Below are 22,790 nucleotides of genomic sequence, written 5' to 3'. Positions count from 1 at the left end.
CTTCTGTCTCGCTAGCTTGCCCTGCGCTCTTCCTTCTGACCATGCTGTCTGTGTTGAGTGCTCAGTGAATCTGCGTTCGACTACTCCGCCTAGGCTGCACTCTCGAGCCTAGGCGGAGTAGTCAAATGCAGATTCACCGAGCGCTCAACACAGACAGCATCGTCAGAAGGAAAGTTGATAAAATAAATTACAAATTTTGTATTGTTCTTTTTTTTTTCTCCCCTTTGGTTTTCTTTCTTTCTCTCCCCCTCTTTCTTTCATTCTTTCCCCCTGTCCTATCCCACAGTCATGTCTGTCCCGTTTGCAACTGAAAATAAAATAAATTCATAATTATAATAAAGGTCAATCAAATGGACCAATATGATGATCCACTTAAAATAAATCCTCTTGGCATCTTTCTTGGCCTCAAGACAACAATTCTGATGGCTATAGATCCAAACGGGACACAAAAAAAAAAAAAAATTGAAAAAAATTGTATTGTTCGATACATATGCGTACCGAACCGAAAGCACTGTATCGAACGGTTCAATATCGATACGAATATCGTTGCACCCCTAATAAATAAATATATATATATATATAAATAACGTTTCTTGACTCCAAACTGGTCTCAAACTGTGAAGCTGGGTGCAAAAAAGGGCATCAACATCTGTCATGTGCTTGTTTCCACATTGATAAAACCACGATGATTACATTTTAGTGTGAATTTATTAGGTCTGTTTTATCCATTTCCCTAGTGCTATGGTTTAGATATTTACCTATGTTAAAAAAAAAACAAAAAAAACACAAACTCCCTCAAACTAATTGTTAAATAGTCTAACACACTGATTGGTGAGCATCAGTTACAGTAGGTGACCTGGTTGGTTTTCACCTGACGACTCTGGATGAAGGCTTGTGGGGCCACCTGTCCAACAGCTAAAGCTGGGGTCATGCAATAAGAGGATGAATCCAAACACAGCAGTAACTCTACAACAGATTGGCTGCAATGGCCGAATCAAAACGTAGACCCGAACCTGATTGAAGTACAGTGGCTGCAAACTTCAATGAACTCAAGTAATGCAGTAAAGAGGGCTCAGATTCCTTCACAACAATGTGACAGACGGATAAAGTAGCAAGAAAACTTCAAGCACATGATATCGCAGGCAGCCTCAGATACACTAGCTACCTGCAGACTTAATCGTTTGGGATCATGATAAATATCTGCTCAGATATTAGCGCCATCAGATAAAGCAGATATCATTAAAAATAACCGTTTCATGAGGTTTTCAGTTAGTACAGCGGTCCTGATAAAATGCTGAGTTAGGCAATATACAGGAAAGCGTAATTTTTCAATGCTAAACTTACACTTCCCTAGACTATGAGAATTTTTGTGGATCCAGAAACTGAGAAGTGAAAGCATGCGGAAAAATGCAGACCCATCATAAATGTATCATATTGTTAAAAAGAGGAAGTGACAATGTTTTGTAATTTTGCTTTTTTCCCCCCACAAAGTGATGGATAAGTAAGACTCTCTTCAGCGATAACACAAGAATAAAAAAAAACAACGTTTCACTTTAAACAATCATTTTATTAGCAGTCCCAAGAGGCAATGAAAAAAAAGAATAAAAGGAACAGAAATTATGATTACAGTCAAGACGGCGGGTCAATCGAAGTCAGTGAACATAAAGACGGAACAGAGGGCTGCACACACACACAGAGCACAAAGTCACGTCGTTATAAAAGGAACAAAGTGATAAATGAAGACCGAGTTTAACCTCACGGGTGGTGTGTGTGTGTTGGCTGATCCCTCTGTTCCTCAGGAGAAATTCACCAGGACCGACCCCACATTCACACAATCGCACACCTCACATTCACGCAGACATATTGAGAAAAGAAAAAAAAAAAAAAAAAAAAAGAGAAAAGCCACGTCTTCCTCTCCTCAGTAAAAGCCATGATTTTATATTTAGGCTATTTGTGACACAAATCAACCATCAACAAACCACAGCCGTTCAGGCAGGCCTTTAAAATCGTTATTTTTCTATTAATTCTGTACAGATTATATATTTTATTTACACACTGAACAGCTTGTCAACTTCTCAGTGTGGAGGCAACCCAAAACTTTGCAAACATTCACTGGTGTTCACACGTCTGCTGCCGCTCTGTGCTCATCCCTGCCTGCTTTCAGACAGACCCGGACATCAACGCCTTCTGTTAATATAAAGTCTGCAGCACTACTCGCCTTCAACAATCGCCCAACAAACAAAGCGATCGGGAGCACGTTTCCCCTCACTGTGACGCTTAAAATAATAGATTCACACGCCTCATTCATTTCCCCTTCAGTTTGTCTCTGGCTTTTCTCAGTGCTGCATAGACCTGGAAATAATGAGAGCTTCCTCTCATGACAGTCTCGAGAGACAGATGCTCGCCCCGGTGAGCGAAACTCAACTGACGCTGATTGAAACCAATCTGAATTGCCGATTACTGTAGCGATTCAGCAGTCACAGAAATTACATGCACCTTTATTTTCAGTGCTTACTGTTGGTAAGATCACATCAGACTCCAGTTTGAGTTGTTAATCTAGGGCTTAAAGTCAGATGCTCGCACCTGAAGACACAGCAGGAGATTTAAAAAACAAAACTGGGCAATGGGTCACTAATCCTCTCACATCTGGAAACACACACTCACACATTACGGATGATTGGAGCAGCATGGGAACAGAAGGGGAGGAAGGGGGTACTAAGGCCATGATTATAGTGGATGAGAGACAGAAAGAACAGCATTTATTCAATTCCCTATGTCCTTTACTGTAATGGGATTTAGTCATATAAAAAGTGTTTTCTATCCAAGAGTCATTCATGCACCCAAACAGCCTTTCAGTGCTTTTAATACAGACATTACACCAACTACAGCCGGCATCCGCCTTCTCCGTCAGTCTGTTGCATACGTAATTGTTCATTTTTGTATGTACATTACTCTCCCTCATAAGTTATTTCGCTCCTGCTGCTGTGGAGCAGCAGATTTGAGGCAGAGTAAAGCTTTATTAACATCAGATCCCCCCTATGTCTCTCTCTCTCACTCACACACAGATACACACTCGCACTGTCACGCACACATGTGATCTACCAGCTGGTCTCTGGTGCTCAGCTGACAGACAGTAAGGGGAGCTTTAGTTTATTAGGTTTAAAAAAAAAAAAAGGAAAGGAAAAAAGATCAAGCGCTTTCTTTCACATGGAAAGGTGACTGGGATGGATCTGTGTGGTGGTGGTGGTAGTGGTGGGGGCTCATACAGGTGAAGGTGGGAATTTGCGGTGGGGGGGGCCTAGCTGAGAAGCTGGCGGATCTCCTTGTGCATGTGACACAGGAAGTCTACGTATGACGCTCCCCCGCTGGCGCTCTTGTCTTCGACCAGGAAGTGTCTGAATATCAGCTCGGCCCTGTCTTCCTGCTTCACCACCATCAGCTGCAAAATGACAGAGAAAGGTGTGTGAGAAAGAGGAGGCAGACTTGATACAAAATGTGCCCATAAAAAATACAATTAAATAACGTATTGAGCATCCAGCTCACAATTATTGCAACAAGACAAACATAAAAGTGTATTAAAAAAAAAAAATCAAAGCATCTCCTAAAACTTACATCATGAAATTAAAAAAAATTGAGTTTGAGATTTTCCGTTTTAATATTCACTTAAATGTTTCATCAATTATTAAAAATAGCTGAATTTTAATTCTTTGTTTATCTCCTAACTTTCCAATTAGGACCAAACACTAGGTTAGATACACGTATCGGGAAGTCTGCGTTACAGAAGTTAGAAAAAGACATTTATCCACCTAAATAACTGGACTGACCCGCCCAAAGCAGCAGACAGTGCACAAAAGAACTGAAGAAGAGAGTGCGTGCAGGGTGGAGTGAGTGGAGACGAGGGTTGGGAGTGATTTGTGACAAAAGGATAGCACAAAGAGCGACAAGAAAGGTTTACGAGATGGTCTCGAGACAGTTCAGGTTGAGCATTTTGGAGACAAAGTTTGAGGCAAGGCTGTGATGGATTTAACATGTACAGAGGAAAGATGGTGAATATACTGGTGCTGTTGGGCAAGAAGAAAAGTGGAAGACCACAGAGGACATTAATGGATGCAGTAGAGGAGCTGCAGAGCGGTGGTGTGACAGAGGAGGATAATAGGGATAGGGTGAGATGGGGGCAACTTGAAGAAGAAGATGAAAAATCTATTTCTCAACAGAGGTAGCATGCAAATTGTTTAAAGTGCACCTGTTGCACATTTTCTTATTGTCTGTCATGTAGACATTGTTGCAGTGGTGGATTCTCATATTAACATGGCCAGAGTTTCCAATAATGAGGTCAGCAGATGTAAAAATAACTCCTGTTGACCAAAAGCTCAGGTTTCAAGCTGCCTTAAATTCTCAGTTTAGACAGTTTATTTTATGTTTTTGGACCTGAATGATGCCACAAAGATGGTATCCTTAAACAGTCTTCTCAGTCACGCATCACAGAAAACTCCACTCAGCTGCTTTTCAAACCTTCTGTTTAGGAGCAGCAGCCAATCAGGGAAAAGCAGGCTTAAAAGGAGAGGAGTTAAAAATGGCCTGTGGGGTAGCACTAAGAGCCAGTATAAGCGAGATAAGGATTATTTTGAACTATGAATCATGCAAAGCTGCCCAAACCATAACAGGCTCCTTTTCAGAAACATTATGGGGTAAAAGAAGGAAGAGAAAACTTGCCTTCATGTATCGTGATCGCTGTGCTCTGAAAGAATAAATAAGCTCTCTGAGAGCCTGAGAGATGGGGTTGTCAAGAACAGGCAGACTTGTCTGAAACAAAAAGCAGAAACATTCAGAAAATATATTATACTTTAAACCATTACAATACAGGAAACAACTGTAATATCACTATTATAAAACTGTTTATGTTGTGGTAAAATTCACATTAAACATTCAGGATGACTGATTTTGTTAGCCTTTCATTAGAACTCTCTTCAATACCACGTTTGAGTCGATCTGGCTGAAGCTCGGCGTGCCAAAGATGTTAAGCAGCAGCTCCTGCTGAACGCTGGCTCCCACCCACAGGAAAAGGTGGAGCCCGGTCTCCAGCAGGTAAACTCCTCCTTTTGACAACCTCTCCTCAGAGTCCCTCACTGCCACTGGCAACGAACCGCTTTCCAACTTCATCTGGAAGATGAACAAAAAAAATTAGATGCTACTGTCTGCTGGCATTTCAGCCTGCTGATCAGGTGGTAGATTTAGTTCAAGCTAGCTTACATTTTAACAACAAACAGAAATAATTTCATTTGAATTGTATTTCTGGGGCTTTTTAACATATCACACACCACCAAGGATGCAGTGTTCAGCATCTTGCCAAGAACACCTCAAAACTTTACGTCCTGAGCCACAGCTACCTCAGAGTGGTCACATGTTACAGAATTTGGGTTTTTCTGATGATCTGAATCCTGTATTCATACACTATTTAGCCATAAACCTCACTAAAATTTTAATATTTAAACGAATGATACCAGACAGATATCAAAGCCAATATAGTCAAAAAACACAAAGCAATTTCACTGTGTGCTCTTTGAGAGCATCACTGTATTCATTTGTTTGCATTTGGCTTCATAAAACAGGCTGTTGCACTGACCAAGTGAGCAGCATCAGAGTGGCCATATCATATATGAACTTATTTCTAGTGTTACCCCCAGTTTTAGACTTTTGTGGCCAAAGCATCCAGCCGAGAACGTGAACAGATTAGATTTTTGGGGGCCTTTGTCTGCGGTCTCACCACTGGCAGCAGGCGGGGGTAGAAGAAGACGTGACTCTCTGCAACATCCATGCAGCTGATCAGCTGTCTAAGGTAAGCTCGGTCATCCAATGAAACGTCGGCTCCAGGTAGCAGCACATCACTCTTCAGCACGCAGTTCAGATATACTGGGAGCAACTTCATACACTCTGGGAGAATCAACTGGGGAACGAAGAAAACAAAACAAAAACCCACTGTCATCAATTCAAACGCCTAATGACGAGTAAATATGCTGAATCAGTTTATGAGAAAGGCAGGTTTTTGTGGGTTTGATATGAAACGGATATAGATTATAGCGAGGAAAGGGATTCATTTGATTCATTTGTATTTTAGCTTCCATTATTCATCTGTTGTTTTATCCATAAAAGCGTCATGAAAACAGTGATTACAATCATCATCTTGTGTTTCGTTTGAGTGCAGTGCAGCTTTTAAACATTCAGTTCTGAGTCTCTCTGTGAACCGTGTGTGGATGTGGATGCTTTCACAGTACCTGACCAGCAGATGAGGGACTTGCACAGTTCTTCCTGTAGCACGCCAGAATCTGAGCACACTGGTTCACAAGAGTTTCTCTCACTGCCTTAGTGGGGTTGCTGAGAACGCCACGGAAAGCTGGAAGAAACCAAAAACACACGCACTCATGTATCACCTGCTATGGTGCATTACACTGACATCTAAATGAAATTAACTGCAACCACTTTTCTCTCAGATATCTAACATTTACCGTCTTTGCTTCCCTTCAGTCAGTGACCTTAGAAAGTTGTTGATAACAGCAAGCTCTCAAGAGGAGCTACAGCTTACTACTGTTAGGCAATTTGCAGCTCCGCAGGAGCAGCTCAGCACTGTTTGGTATTATTTTTAGAAAATGTTATTCATTCAATTCTCCACTCACACCTCGTTAGAGAACACTGGAGGGAGAGAGAGAGAGCATTTAAGGAGTTCACACTCCTCCACAGCACAAAAACTCACCGTATTTGGAGAAGTAGTTGATGATTGTGTCTGTCTCACAGTTGCGGTACAGGTCAGCCAGCTGAGAGCAGCAGTTCACGGCCATGTTGTGGACGCGGAGACGTCTCTGGCCGCTGCAGCTGGTGTACAGCACGGCACACTGCGAGGAAACAGGTTTTATTAGAATGAACAGAGACACAAAACTTTTCATACTTCAGCAATGCTGTGCGACTTACGTTGCCTCTTCTTGAAACCACGTAAACGTAACCACAATCACCAGTCCTCCACATCAAACGAGTATATTTGGCAACTTTCTATATTACCTTTATCTGAACATTCATTTCTAAACAGCTAGCCTCAGTCTTTCCTATCCTTGATCTAGAGGACAAGCCCTTGTTCTATTCTGCAGATCCACTTTGAGTTTGAGGGCGACGTTAACCAGTACCACCTGTAGCAGGTGGAGAACTGGTTCAATGAGAGCTCACCAAGGCTGCAGAACAGAACAAAGACTGCTGCCGACAGCTGCAGTGCATGACATTTATCCTGGAGTTCACTGAGATAACTCACAGGAGAGCAAGCGAACTGTACTCGCCCCTTTTTAAATAAAATATCTGCAGAGGAGAACTCTATCCATCTGACATAAACACAGTGTGATGCCAGATGCTTTACTAAATCATCGTTGCTGCCATTTGTAAGAACTTTAAACCCTTTGAAAAGCCTGGTTTGTTTACACTCTCCTTTGAGGATTTAGTTACAAGCATGCACACCTGCATGAGTGCCCCCGTCTCCTCGCTGAGCTTGTCATCGTGTTTGAACTCAACAGTGATGGCCTTGTCACAGTCGAGACCTGCCAGCTCCACATCTGTGGTGTTACTCATATAAAAGGAGCCGAAGAAGTCCGTTGCTCGGATGCCTGAGGGGAGGGAAATTAAAGTCAGCTGTTACATGCTACATCTATAGCCCTTTTTTGTTGGTTTTGAAGTGCTGAAGTCTCACCTGTGCTGGTTCGCACCCTCATAACAGCATCAAACCCAACTAGTTTCTGAACGTCTCGTCTGAGGTCGTTTAAGAATCGCTCCTGATCCGACTGGGCCTGCAATAAAGAAAGCACATAGTTATACAATCCAGCTGGTGCTGACTCACAATGTTTTCTTCAAAGTGGCTGGATGTAGAACATTGAAACAAAACTCTCATGCTATCTATTGGAGTGACACTGAAGAAGGAGCAGAATGACTTTTGCTCACCTGGAAGTAGGTGTATTTATAGACTGAACCTCCAGTGGAGACGGGAACCACAGCTAATGTGGCAACATCCACATACTGGTTGGGGAAGAGGAAAAGATCCACACAACAGCCCTGGGCTACACACTCCTTAGCCAGAGAGCTGTAGAAACCCACCTGAGGCTGAAATAGCGACTGTGGACGACAAGAAAGGAAAGAGAGTGAGCGAAATAACACAAGAAGTTGACCTGCTACAATATGAAGTCATGTCTCATGCTACCTTCTCCTTGTCTGTTCCAATCAGTTTTTTGTCTTCTCTGTTTTTTAGTTTTCCTGGGGCTTCCGCGATGGGCAAAGAGGTGTGAAACACAAACAGCTTCCCAGCACAGTCAGCAGCCTGTGGGGAGAGAAGACACAGGTCATCAGACTGACTCAAATAAATGGCACTGGAGCACCACCTACTGCTTTTCTGTGTCAGAAGCTGTCATTATGAAAATGTTTCAAAAAGTGCATAAGCTAAAGGGCTGCACAAAGCTGCAGTATAAGATAAACAGGGTTTATTTTGAACAGTGAACACAAAGCTACTCTAGAAGAGTCCAAAAATAAAAATATGGAACTGAAAATAAGTGTAACAGGCCCCTCTTTTAAGATCGATTTAGTCAAAAATTAAATATAAACAAATGTTTTGTTTCAGAGCTGCCCATCGTTGTAGCTTTAACCCTCTGGGATCAACGTACGCGACGGGGCGTCCAAATCACATGACCAATTTAAGAAGACACGGCAACAAGATACAGTCTCCATTTCAACTTGTGTTGAAAGTACCGACTTCAAAATACATAGCAGTTTTTAAATTGTGTCGATAGACCACATAGAACCAGAGTTATGATAAAAAATATACACAATGTTTTTTCCTGAATACTGTCGTCGTGTTCACTGGTGGGAAATTTTTTTATTTTTTTTAAAAACTGCATTTCAGTGCTAGCAAGCACTCTAAAAAAAGAGGACAGACAAAAAACACCCTCTTGCTATTGGTGGAAAAATGTACCATATCGACTTTTCAAAAAACTATATGGCCACATGTGGCATTTTTATAAGTTTTACCAATGACACAGCGAGCGAAAGAAACACCTCCTGCTTTAAGGCCTGTGGTGTTCTCCTATAAGAGGTTATATAAAACACGCCTGAGGCCTTGGCTGCATTTTTATGTAAATAGTTGCAAATAATTTTGTTGTTTGCCAAAGTCGTGCATAGATTTTTAAAATGTACAATTTATATTTGCATTTAAAGTTATTAAAATGATTCGATAAGATAACCTTTATTAGTCCAACAGAAGGGAAATTAGCTAAATATGTTTGTGGTTTTTACAGAAAAATATAACTTTTTTCTACTTTTTGATCAATTGTGTTAATACAGTAAGTGAAAATGAAAATATAACTGGAAATTCAGACATGTGAGGTTGTGCTGAAAAGAATGATACCAAACAAGGCAAGGTAAACTGCTTTTAAAGGTGAAAGATAGACGTCAAATCAAAAGCAGTAAAAAGCAGCCAATTATACCCGGGACCCCAGAGGGTTACTATTTGGCAGCAAAAGCAAATTTCATTAAAAGGTTATTTATTATTTACATTAATAACATAAGCAGTTTGGTACCAAGTGAGAAAAAATGGACATTTTAAAGGTTTTCAAAGTTTGAAAGTTAACTTTTATGTTCATCTTCAAGAAGTCTCTAAGATTTCTGGACCTGGACACAAAACACGACAGGCGTTTACCTTTAGTGCCTCCAGTCCCGCTTGGATGACGGGTCCAAACACCGTCTCTGTCTCCCTGGTATCTGCAAACATCTCTGGGATCTGGTCCAGCAAACTGGAAAAACAAGCAGCAAGTAATTAACCCAGATCAATGTGTCTGACCGTCTGTCTATTCATGTATTTGTCCAAGTGTCAATGTCCACTTTATAGCTGCTCACCTCTCGATAACTTGTCTGCTTTCATTTACATTCACCAGGAACCCGTCAAGCAGGGGTACAAACATGTCTGACACGTCTGACACCACCATCATCTGGGGCTGGGCCAAGCTCGACTTGACGTTGTAGAAGTGCAAAACCTTGTTGTAGGTGACAAAACCCACTCGCACTGCAGATTCCACTTCGGGATTCTCCCTGAATCAAAAAAATAAATACATAAATAAATCAAAACCACATTCCCTGAGATGAGCTACAAATCTGACAGTACTTTTCTTCATTCAGGTGTGTGCTTGAGTACCTGGGGAGGCAGTCTAGTAGGGTCTTGAGTTCCTGGCAGACAATGTTGACCATGCCGCTCTTCACAGCATTGTAGGACACATCAATAAGGAAGATGAAGGCTGGAGGCGGAGGGAGCTTGTTATTCTGTAAACAGACAAGCCATAAATAGATACACAGGTACATTCAGGAATTACTCGTTGTTTAATTGGATGTGGTCTCGGACTTTAGTACCAAGACTTATACAACATATTTTTTTTTTTCAGATTCTTTCCACTTTACATGTCCTCAGTCCTAGCCTGATCAAGCATGTCACATCTGGAATCCCTTACTTGGGTTAAAGAAAACTAGAGCTGCCGTCTGATGGTGATCGTTGTGCTTCACTCACATTTTTTGCTCAAAAATACTAAATCTAGTGCAGGCTTTTTCTTTAGCCACTGCACATTTTTAAGTTCAGCCAAGATAACAAAAAGAGAACCTCATACTTTATCAACAACATCTAACCAAATGAAGAAAAGTTTCTAATGTATTTATCCAAATAATTACTAAATAATAACTACAAAAACTAAATAGCAAAGCAAGTGTTAAAAGCTTCTATTAAGTCAATATGTTTCTAATCTTGTTAAATAAGAGGAATTATGATATTTACTAAGACAAGACTCATAATAGATCCAGTTTCTTTGTTAATATCACCATATTAAAAAGGTAAATAATTGAAAATTTAAAAATAAATACAAAATAAGATAAGCGCTATGATGGTATGAGTAAGTATCAGCCACTGTCATTGGTGATATATATTTTTTAAAGATCCCATCCCATTAATATCGTATCCACCAAGGCCCATTAATAATTTAATCATACTGAGATAGAGACGTTTTAGTGAGAATTAATCACTTATTATTAAACCATAAAATTAATTTTAAAAAATGATGATTGATACATGGTAAATAGTCAGCTGCAGACTTATGAGGTACTTTAAAGCATGAAAACCCCACAGTAAGACTTTTTTCCCCTCATGGAGCTTTCAATCGTGGGTCTTACCTTACAGTAGTCAACAGTTGCAAGGAATTCATAACTGCCCAGTGAAAGCTCTGGCCGGTCGTAGCAGTCCACCCTCTTACCAGTGTGGTCCAGATGCTGGAAGTAATGTGGAGGCACTGTGGGGGGAAAAGCAGAAATGATATCAACGCACATCAGGGTACCATTTATAGTCTCTCAAACGCTGCATCTTTTCACATATCACTATGGACACATGTGCTCACCCTCTGTGACACAGCTGCAGAAACCACACTGGAAGCGGCGACCTCCCTCTATGAACTGCATGTATGGACACATGTAGGCCTTGCAACGGTTGCAGCGGATCGGACCGCTCTCGCCGTGGTCCACCACGAGTGGAGGGGCCTGAGGAGATATTCGCGAAAAGAGTAAGATGAAACTAAACTTCACCAGGACGAGAAAAAGGATTCAAACACCCTAATGTGGACACAATTACTCAACCGAGACGCAATATGTACCAAACTGTTATCAGTTAAAAATAAATAAGTCATGCCTGCTTTTCCCTACAGCTGTTTTTCATACCCAGATGACACAACATGAAAGTCCAATCCAAATGGATATATATTAGGCGTGATGACAGCATGAAACAGGGTCATGCAGCCACTCCCACCTTTGATTTGAAGAGATTATCCCACTGACATTACGTGCATCCTCTGATACTATCTACATATTAGGCTTTTTCCTGAAAAATAATCTTTTATCAAATCTGGCTCCGAGTAATAACTGTTCCACTGTTGCAGCAGAAGATGCAGCCGCAGATACCAATGAGATGAAGACGATGAAATGCAAAAGAAGCTTGTTAATGGGACAAATAAACAATAGAATATTAATTTTCAAAGACATTCAGCATTTTCAAAGATATATTTTTGCATTCAGAGCTTGTTTGCCTTTTTTTTTTTTTTTTTTTAAAGTTCAATCTCTAGGCAGAAGATTTTCTTCCTAATACAATACTGCATTTCCAAATGAGAAAAAAAAAACCCTGTCTAATCGTAACTTACAGAATTCACAACACAAAAGAGATATGAGAGAGCGCCAGAGCAAAGGAATCACTCACCTCATCAGGTGGCAGCGTGGCGAGGGGCTTGATGACAGCAGCCAATGGCACCTGAGACTGCTTTGCCATATCAGCTGTGCAAGGCATGTTGTAGGCTGTACAACGAATAAACCTGGGACTGGCATTCCCTAAACACAAGCACAGTTGCTCCATTATTATCAATGCTAAATGTAAAAATTATTTTCAAGAATGAGTTTAGTGTTATCTTGTTAACTATTTGGACAAATGAAGTGAACTCCAGGATAATTGTGGCTGAGAAAACCAGAGAGGACAAAAAAAAAAAAAAGGAGAACAACCTTGGTCTTGAACCTGGAAGTTGGTGGTGACCAGTGGTGGGGCTTGACCCCTGACCCCTGTGGTGAATGGCTCGGTAGTTTTAGCCTTGTCATCCTCTATTACCTGGATCTAATAAAGAGGGGGAGACAAAAGGTGGCCCACGTTCATACATGATCACAGCATCAATATAAGACATTTATAGGACACACTATCCCAGAGTCTCACAAAAATTAAAAGAGGCACATGAAAACCACTCATGCAGGAAAAGACTTGTATACAACTCCCCCACACAGAGATTTGCAGCCACTAACACACAACTATACCCTGTGTTGATCAGTGGACAAAAACAAAGTCAATTCATGCTGAAGCCATTCTGTCAGAATTTAAAACAAAAAATTAAATCCCGGGAACCGGGAAGGATTTATCAAGGCATGCCTTAAATGCAAGAGACTTGATGGTAAATCCAATCCAGGCTAGCATGCAGGGCTTGGAAAAGGATTATAGGCGTTGTGTGGGTGTATAAAGTTTACTTTGAAAGACAGAAGTTCTCTTAAGAACCAGCTGCCTCAAAATCCTGACCAAAAACACAAACAGTGAGGTGGGCAATGGTTATACGACCTTGTGTACAGGCTGTTAATGTGTAATCTGAGTTTCACAAAAAGTTGCACTACATCTTAGTCATTTTTCCTGACAGTCTCTTGAAAACTTGAGACAGCTTGAGACTTTAGAAAATGCTTTTTTTTTTTCTTTATTGTTGCAAACTGGATGAAAAGATCCCACAAAAATCAGTCAGACAGGAAACCATTAAAGATTAAAGGGTCATGGCACAGATGTGCCTCATCTTCACCATTCAGTTTTTGAATGAATTATACAAAGAATAACATGTTACTTAAGGAGCTCTAAAGGTCATGGTATGGAACTAATACACTCACACTCATCATTATTTCATGTATTTGTGCTATGTTAAAGGATTAGCAGGATAAATGTACTGGTTTCACACCTACTGTCCAGATTGAGAATGGTAACAATTTGGGCTGTGCGATATGACCAAAATCTCATATCCCGATATAAGACATCTATCGTCCCCATAACGATATAAATCACAAAAATTTTACATTTTCTGAAAATTCTGTGAATCTCGGGCAGCTCGACTTGCGTGAAGTGTTTCCAGCTGGGCGTCATGTACCTGGAGTCGAGTGTTGTAACCGATGCATGAAACTATACATTTTTAGACACAAGTTGTAAAGGCCGCTGTTTTCTTTGTGAGTATTTATTACACAGCGTGCTGCGGGGAAAAGCCTGTTCTAACATTTGAGTCGAAGGTTTATTTTTTTAGCACCTGACGACTCTTTTTTGCTTCTCATCCGTAAAGACTCTGCATACTCTTTCACGTAATTCAGTTTATTTTGAAAAGTCTCAACAGGATCTTGAGCTATTGTGAAAGGTTTATGTGGAAAATAAACAAGTGGACACGCGATGGTTTTACCGTCGTTGTTGCTAATGACAACACATAAAAACAGGCGCTTGTCCGTCCGTAGTGTGGTTATATAAAATATAAGAGAAAGAGAGAACTTTAAGAAATTAATATAGCCGCTACAGTGGCCATCAAAACGATGAAAAAAATATTGCCGTAAACAGTTTATTTTGCGACACCACGAAACAAACGATAGCGTAAAATGATAGATGTTTTAAATCGTCATCCGATACATATCGTTATATCGAACAGCCCTCGTAACAATCTTCTCATCCAGTTCTTAACAAGAAAACACAAAGAAACATTTTCTACAATGTTAAACTTTCCCTTGAAATATTACGTCTTTGTTGTGTCTTGTTTGGGCTGTGACAATTTCATCTGGGCATTTCTGCTAAAAACATATCAGATATCGGCATATCAAAATGTATCTGTGACACAACAACTGGATCATAACATAAATTTTTAAAAAACTGTCATGATCGCTAACTTTAAGGGAGTAGAGGAAAAAGACAGGAGGAGGAGGCAGTGGGTTACTGCAGTCAGGCACAAAGAAGAGGATGAAGCAGAGGAAAAGGCACACAGGAAACTTACTGGGCTTGGGATAGCGTCTGGATCTATTCTATGTCTCGGTTTCTGCACAGCCGGCATGTCAGACGCTTGCTTTACATTCAAATGTTTGTCCAGCAAATTGTGCAAAACAAGTAAATACAAAGAGTAAAAGATAAAAAGGAGTGTGAGAGGAGAAAGATCAGCAAGACTGAGCTCAGCAGCAGGTAGCATTGCTTTTATGTAGACAGAAACACATCAGTATTATTGATTAGTTATTAGTAATATTGTAAGCTCAAGTGGAAATAAGTTTAAACTAACTAGTGGTAGCAAACATGCTTAGAATCTGAGGTTACATAGTTAAAAAAGGTTAGATTTCTTCCATTCTAGAGCTTTGCAGTATGAAAATAATACATTTACAATGAAATCCAAATTTATGACCATGTTGAGTAAACACACATGCATTTACACAAAAACTTACTCTAGGAATAAACTGCTGAGATATTTTAATTCTTATTACTGAACTAAACTCTGAATCTTTTATAATAAATTAAATTAATCTAAATAACAGTTGTAAGGAGAACACATAATAACAGAATTATCACACAGCTCTAGGTGCAGCATGCAAAAATCATTCACACTCAGTGTCCACTTAGGCCTATAAAATCAAGTGCAATACCATCAGATTTCGCATAAATTCCACTTTTAAGGGAAATCTTTTATAGATTATATGAACATCATAGTTAAAAGTGATGTTATACTTAACTACGCTGTATTAATGTGTTAATATGCAACAATTCTAACACTGAGAAACTTGTTCCACCTTCCTTGCTAACGCTACTTTGGTAAAATGTTTAAAGACAGATGGGCAAAGATTTGAACTAAATTGCATCATAAATATTCATTATTTTTGTTTACGATCCATCATGTGAAGAGATTTTTCCACACAACTTTTTAATTCAACCAGATGAAAGATAAAAGATAAGATCTAATAAGGAACAAAGACTAAAAATCTGAAACTTAATTTCATAGGACTGTTGCATATGAAGTGTGGATCAGAACCAAGAGTGAAATTTTAGAAAAAAAGAATCTAAACCCATATGTGGGTCGAAACTTGCAAAGGCCCGGATGTAGCCTGGGCCATGAATTTGAGATGGCCTAGTTGTTACATTTATTTATTTCCCCTGAGGGTTGAACATTGAGAAAGCCTCGCAATATAATGCAGCTCAGTACATCATTACAACCAAATACAGATTCTAAAAGTTGGAGATTTAAGAATTGGTTTTGTGTGGCAAACCAAAACAATTGAGAATTAAACAGTATATGTATTTGTGTCAGCTCACCGGGCTAGGAATGGCATCTGGGTCAAGTCTTTTCTGTGCAGGTGGAGCAGGAGCTGGTGCGCCATAGTTTGGTTGCCCAGGGTAAGGGCCTGAATACCCAGGCTGAGGGCCTCTCACCTGCCCAAAAGCACCTGCAGAAAACAGCAAAACAGCTGAGATACAAAGAAAACGAATGATAAGCCTTTTTGATTTTACTTTAACAGCCGTCTCCTAACCATTCTGCTGAGGAGGGTATCCTGTCTGCATCCCAGGTTGAGATGGAGGCTGCTGTAGTGGCCCAGGAGGACCTGCCGGGCCCTGGGGTCCTGGAGGCAGGTGATTGCTCTGAGCCATGGAAGTGGGAGGCATTTGAGGTCTAGGAGGATGGTGCCCTGAGTGATAGGGGGATGGCTGAGATGGAGGGGGTTGCTGCTGGGGTGGCATGGGACCTGGGTACTGGCAAGAGGGGGCTGAGGTTAGAGGGGGGCCAGGAGGAGGAAAAGAACCAGGCTGAGAGCTAGGAGGGGGGCCTTGAGGTGGAAACGAGCCTGGGGCAGAAGGCGGAGGGCCAGTGGCAAAGGAAGATTGACTGACAGGTGGAGGTGCTGAAGAGAAAGGGGGCTGGGGTGTAGGGAAGGACTGCTGTGCCTGGGACACTGGGGGAACAGGAGGTTGACTTTGTGTAGGCACCGGACCCGAGTAGGAGGATGGAGGTAAGGTTTGCTGAGGAGGAGGATGTGGAGGTACAGAAGAGGTGAACTGCTGCTGCTGCTGAGAGGTAGGGGGAAGAGAGGAATTGAATGGCTGTTGAGAAGAAGGCGGTGGGCCGCTATAATATTGCTGAGGAGCTGCGGGGCCGCTGGGAGGTGGCGGCTGGGTGGGAGCAGAGGACACAGGGGGTGGGGCTTGGGTGTAGGAGGCCTGGGGTGCGGCCGAGTACCCAGTGCTGACAGGAGGCTGGGAGCTGTGAGGTGGAGCTGAATAGAGAGCGAAAGACAATACAATCTTTAAATATCATAAAGAGAATAAAAGACTGCATGCATTAAACTGAAAAACAAATCTATTCAAATTACCATATCCTGGTCCAGCAGCGGTTGGTGGTCCAGAGGTGATCTGCATCCCCGTCATCTGGTTGGTAACCTGCTGCATTGTGGATGGGGGTCCATAGTGTTGGGGATAAGAAGGGTGCGGCCCCGATAGGTTCATAGCACCCTGGTTGTACGGCTGAGAGACAGCAGGTCTGAAAACACAAAGCTCTTTCAGTAGTTGATTGCACTAGGAGACACTGATGTTAGCTTGCATTCTCCACTCTAATTCATCCCAAAGGTGTTCTATCAAGTTGAAGTGAGGACTCTGTGGAGGCCAGTCAACAGGAAGGGGCCATTCCCAAACTGTTCCCACAGAGTTGGGAGCATGAAGTTGTTCAAAATGGCTTGATATGCCGAAGCTTTAGGAGTTTCTTTCACGGGAACTAAGGGGCCGAGTGACTGAAAAAAAACTGAAAAAATAACTGCACACTATAATCCCCCCTTCACCAAACTTTACATTTGGTACAATGCAGTCACAGGTACAGTTGTCCTGGCAACTGCCAAACCCAGACTCATCCACTGGATTACCAGAGAGACAGGTGTAATTCGTCACTCCAGAAAACATGTCTCCCAGCATTTTTTACACTACTGTATCCGGCGCTTTGTATCATGCTTTGTGATGTAATGCTAAGATGTAACTGCTTGGACATGGAAACCCATTCAACGAAGCCCTCTATTCACTGTTCTTGAGCTAATCTGAAGGCTACATAAAGGTTGGAGGTGATAGACTCTGCAGAAAGTTAACAACTTCTGCACACTATGTACCTCACCTCCTCTACCATCTAACCTTTGAATATTTATAAATGTCATACCCATGTGAGTTGTGAAGATATGCTGTGCAGTGTCCTCTCCCTGAGCTGTGACTCTGCTCTGACACGTGCACAGGTGTGGGTCAGGTCAGGGCTGACTGACACAGCTTCTTCTATCAATTAAACAGTATAAGGTGGCCATGTTTTTAAAATAAAATATAAACTTTCAGTCTGTATCCTCAAATTTACTGTAACTGAACTAACATACTGATTAGGACAACCTGATTACAAAATTGTCCATGTTTTTACAAGGAATGCACATTTTTAGCTTATTATTAGCGTATCTTGGAGCAAATCCAATCAGGATAACAATATCCTAGCATGACAAGCTCACCTGGTTCCTCAACATCACCTGTCCTAATCCAGCCTTTTAAACAGCAGATAAACACAAAAAGAAATGCAGAGTATTGGCAACCAAGGTACCTCCTGCTTTCTTAAATTTCAGTTTCTGTGCAGTTTGTCGAGTGCCTTAACACATCACTGTTTCTAAAAATGTGCTTTGGTTGGTTTGTAGTCTACATGTCACTCCTGTAAGGAAAGCACCAGATTTTGACAGTCTCAGTACTAGTATCTGGGGTATTATAATGGATTCTGTCAACTGCTTCAATAAACTTGTACAGCAAAGGCGAAAACAAATTACCTGGGTGGTGCCTGTGTAGGAGGTGGGGGTCCATTCTGCATGCTCCCTTGACTCTGACTGTACTGATTGTACTGCTGAGGTGCTGAGACAGGCGGGGGTCCAGAGGTAGGAGGACCCCTGACAGGACCTGAAATGCAAGAGCCAAATAATTACTACATATAGTGACAAAAAGCAACTTCGCTACCAAATAATCGTGAATCAACTCTGGTATGAACCTTAGTATGTTGAGATAACTGAGGTTAGGGCTGGGCGATTTGGTCTAAAATCCATATCACGGTATAATTTGAAGCACGTGCGGTAACGATATATATCGCGATATATTCTTGTCTTCTGTATAACGTATTTTCCACACTATAAGGCACACTTAAAATCCTTTAATTTTCTCAAAAATCGAGTGTGCCTTATGTATGAATTCTGGTTGTGCTTACTGACCTCAAACTGATTTTGGAGTGCAGAAATCTGTTAAAAATGTTTTGATGGATTGTCAGAGCATTACGGCTGCCGTAGTGAGGAGCTTTGCGGAGTAATCTGGGTCCAAAACTCCGTCCCCTCAGGTCCGAAAGTCAAACGAACACTTAAGAGTTAAAAACGGTCTAAATTCTTTCATCTTTAATAAAATCATCAGCGTTGCTGCTTTACCAGGTGTAACAATTAAGTTTAACATCCAGGCATCCATGAAAACAGAATTTATTAAATTTAACGGCGTTAGAAGTTAGCAGGAAGTTAGCTCGCTAGTTTCCACCTAAACATGACATACCATGTTCTGACTGAGAGATTTTTGAAACTAATTCAGCTTGATGACATCATCAACATGCGCTATCGCGATAGAGCGGTATAGTCAAAATCTCTATCGTTGGCCAAATTTATATCGTTTCTATCGTATATCGTTTATATCGCCCACCCCTAACTGAGGTAACACTATTATAAGCCAAACATATTTTTCCCTCGTGGGTTTGCACAGATAGAAAACCAAGATAACAAATGCTGTGTTTGAGGAGTATCAACCAGATTTGTAAGACAAGTTCATACAGGAACTTTTTTTTTCACCATTCAGACTGTAAATCTGACCCTAATAGTTTGTTTAAAGGGAACCTATTATGCCAAATATCTATTGTTGCAAAGGTGGATGCTCATAACAAACATGACCAAATATCAAGTCAACATATGTACGACTAAGTCCAACAATTAGTTTTTTTCTACTCTTACGTACAATGTCAACAAGGGAGGGGATATTTCTAATATGGTCATCTGAGATGCAGAGCTCTAGCTTTGAGTGCAGAAACCCCCTCCCCACCTGCTGTTAAAACCTTCTGTGTGCAAAAGGCAGCGAATCAAAAGCAAAAGAAGTAATGACCAGTGGATTCAAAGACTAAATTTATGTCTCTCACATAACAGAGATATAATTTATATTTCTGGCCTACACAAAGGTTGGTGTATAGTTGGCTGCTGTACTTGAACGTCACTGGCATTAGTCTCAGAAAGATGTTCAATTATATGCTGAGAAAAATGACACAGCAGGAAGAATAATACCTGCAGGTACAGAGAGGATTTGATGATTGCAGGGCATATGAAGTGTGAAATGAGTGAGAAACAGAGATGAGCTGGTTACCTAAGTCAAGAGGAGAGGGGAGGTCAGAGACTGGGTTGGCTGCCAAAGCCTTAGAGGGAAAGCTTGTGAAAGGAGAGTAACCTGAAATAGAAGAAAAGAGGGGAAGGAGGCAAATACAAGAAGATGAAGAGAAGTGCATGAAGCAAAGTGAAGGAAGGAGAGGGCAGTTGAGAATCAGATTAGTATGCACAGGTGCTGTGCTTTTCTCACACATACATGATCACTCACATGGCAGGAGGCATGTAGGACACTCCAAGGTTATATCCCTCTGAATGCTTAAAGTACAGCCTACCTGAACTGCTGGATGTCTCACTCATGCGCACATTTTTTAACAAACTGCACTTTACCTTGCGGTGGAGCCCCAGGCTGATAGGCTGACGCAGGGCCATTGTAGGGTGCGTAGGGTGCTGGATAGCTCCCATCCAGGGGAGCGTAACCAGGCTGGCCAAAACTAGGCTGGGGCTGGCCATATGGAGAGGCCATTGGCGTGTGCTGGTTTACATTCATCCTCAGTTCATCCCTAAATCTGGATGAAATTGTGAAATAACAATACAGTTAGTTACTTAGATGTCATAGTTAAGGACTAAACTTGTTTCGCCTGCTTCGTGTGTGTGAACAATAATACAACCAGGGCACCTGTAGTGTGAAAGCCCCTGAAATAAGGACGGTACTGATAAAGGCTGTTGTGAAGGTATTGTGTTTCTCTGAAACAAAGACACAGACTCTTTCAAAGAGCAGGGGGAATCTGTCCACAGCAGTGCTTGCACATACTGCTAGAACATTTACTGACAACTGTCATGTTTAAGAAAACGTTTTTTCCAAAGCAGTTTAAACAGTAAGTCTAACTAAAATAACAAGATCTTAACACCCACATAAAACATAATGGATCCAAAATGAAGTTTTTGGCACCAAGCACCTGAACTAAAAAACAGGCAAACTGACACAGAAGAGCTTTGCCCTGCAGGACTCTAAACTCTAACTGTCTACAGTCTGACATTATTATTTATTTATTATTTAAATCCCACTGACTTATGACATTAACATTTCCTGGTTCAGTGACAAAACCTTTATTGGCTTTTTATGTTTGACTTGGCCACACCCTCAGCCTTTTGAGTTTTTACACAATGTGCTACAAAAATTAAATAACATTAAATAAAAAGATTACAACCAAAAGAAAGTAAACAAACATTAATATCGAACACCTATTGCTAAAAAGACACAAAATGCAAAATTATTATGCAACTCTTTTGCAGCTGTGAAAGTGGTATTAAAGATAGTATCAGATAATACCTGAGTACAGGTTTTACAAGTTATTAAAGAGAAAGTATTGTAGACAACTAAAAGGATTAAAAAAAATAGTTATGACTAGTTATATCTAAAGACTGTATAGTTAGAAAACTAAAATAACCATTTAAGAAATGGGTTTTAGACGTTGTCAAGCTGGTTAAATAAGCCAATAAAATGCATGTAAGCAACTTTTCATGCTGTCTGCATCACAGAAAGTCAGTGTTGTCTTGCCATGACTTTTCTAAACAACTTATAAAATCTAATACTTAAAGTGATGAAAACCACACTCAAAATATCTCAAATGAGAAGATGGAAAGTAAGTCAATCCTAAATCGTCAATAACATAAAATAAAAACTAAATAAAGCAGTGAGAAGAAACCAAATGCTGAATTATGAAAACCAACTTTATGAGCATAACTCCATCACATGTCAACTTTAACCCTGCTAACAGATGTGGGTGAGTGGTGTTTTTATTCACTTTGTTCCTGGACACAGGCCTAAAATATAAGACATGAGTGATCAGTATCGTCTGACAGACAAACACGAGCTAAACCAGCGGGGCCATTGAATAATTCAGCAGTGCAGGTGCCACAGCGAGAAACACAATCGCTGGAACCGTAACTGTTCTTTTACTATGTCGGGCCTACCGAGTGACCCACATCAGTTCTAAGGTGCACTGCTAAAGGTTTGGGCTAGTAATTTTATCCAAACATCGGAGAACTTTTTAAAACTCACACAGAAATAGGGTGTTTGAGAATAAAAAAAACAAGTGCCAGGTAGGGAAAAGACTGTTTTGTAGGAGGAAAGTGTGAAATCTGGCGAGTAGTAATGCCGCCGCATTATAATTAGCTCGCTAGCAATGCTAACATTAGCCGGACAACATGTCAACCAAGAGCCAAAAACAACTTGCCTCTCTTATTATACAAGTAACTGTTCTGACTCTAAGTAGGGGTCAAAGCAGGACACGTTCCTTATTTAACCACACTCCAGCTACCCCAGCATGCTAATGTTAGCAACCACACAGCCTGAATCATGACAGCACATCAGCTGTGACCAAATGCTAAGTTAGCTCGTAATCTCCTAGCTTTTCGTCAGAGCGGTGCTAGCAGTGCCTTAGCATTAGCCAAGCATTAGCAAACGTAGCGAAATCCAAGATCCCCAGCGAAGCCGGGAGGGCAAAGAATAAACCGTATCAAAACCTAAACCTACCTCCAAAGTGATGTAAATAGTAAGGCTGTCCTAGATTTGATGCAAACTCTGAAGCCCGGTGGTCGACAAACTGAGACGCCGATGTCGTACCGGGGTGTTGCTCACTAATCCCTTCTCGGTATCAGAAGCGGACATTCAGCGGAACTGCTGCAGCGCTGTGCCACGTCCACATCCGGACTCCTCAAAGTGACTTCCTCCGAGAGAGCGCAGCAGTGGTTGCTGGAAACTGTTCAGG

At 41.1% G+C, this 22,790-nt stretch overlaps 1 protein-coding gene across 3 annotated transcripts; it reads right to left on the bottom strand.

The window, feature by feature from the left end:
- Positions 1-1,546: 1,546 nt before the first annotated feature.
- Positions 1,547-22,714, bottom strand: sec24c (SEC24 homolog C, COPII coat complex component). 3 transcript variants are annotated; one of them, XM_085466618.1, is made up of 25 exons: positions 22,556-22,714; positions 20,407-20,585; positions 20,060-20,140; positions 18,451-18,577; positions 16,987-17,153; positions 16,150-16,890; positions 15,935-16,065; positions 14,637-14,705; positions 12,592-12,700; positions 12,296-12,423; positions 11,448-11,586; positions 11,227-11,342; positions 10,208-10,332; positions 9,913-10,104; positions 9,716-9,809; positions 8,228-8,344; positions 7,972-8,142; positions 7,724-7,820; positions 7,495-7,640; positions 6,749-6,887; positions 6,273-6,391; positions 5,765-5,944; positions 4,975-5,160; positions 4,714-4,803; positions 1,547-3,439 (listed from the first exon to the last, which is right to left on the bottom strand). In XM_085466618.1, the coding sequence occupies exons 2-25, from the start codon at positions 20,564-20,566 to the stop codon at positions 3,299-3,301; spliced, it is 3,765 nt and encodes a 1,254-aa protein (XP_085322744.1). In that variant the 5' UTR covers positions 20,567-20,585; positions 22,556-22,714; the 3' UTR covers positions 1,547-3,298. The 3 variants fall into 3 exon arrangements, with proteins under 3 accessions (XP_085322744.1, XP_085322745.1, XP_085322746.1); XM_085466619.1 differs by lacking the exon at positions 14,637-14,705; XM_085466620.1 differs by lacking the exons at positions 14,637-14,705; positions 20,060-20,140.
- Between the last annotated feature and the right edge of the window lie 76 nt (positions 22,715-22,790).

This window comes from Copadichromis virginalis, linkage group LG8 (genome assembly GCF_057382275.1).
Source record: "Copadichromis virginalis isolate Kocher_CV1m ecotype Utaka linkage group LG8, C_Virginalis_male_GT1.1, whole genome shotgun sequence".
NCBI classification, from domain to species: Eukaryota; Metazoa; Chordata; class Actinopteri; order Cichliformes; family Cichlidae; genus Copadichromis; species Copadichromis virginalis.
Note: the sequence above shows the minus strand (reverse complement) of the source record. Positions and strands in the feature narration are given on the sequence as shown.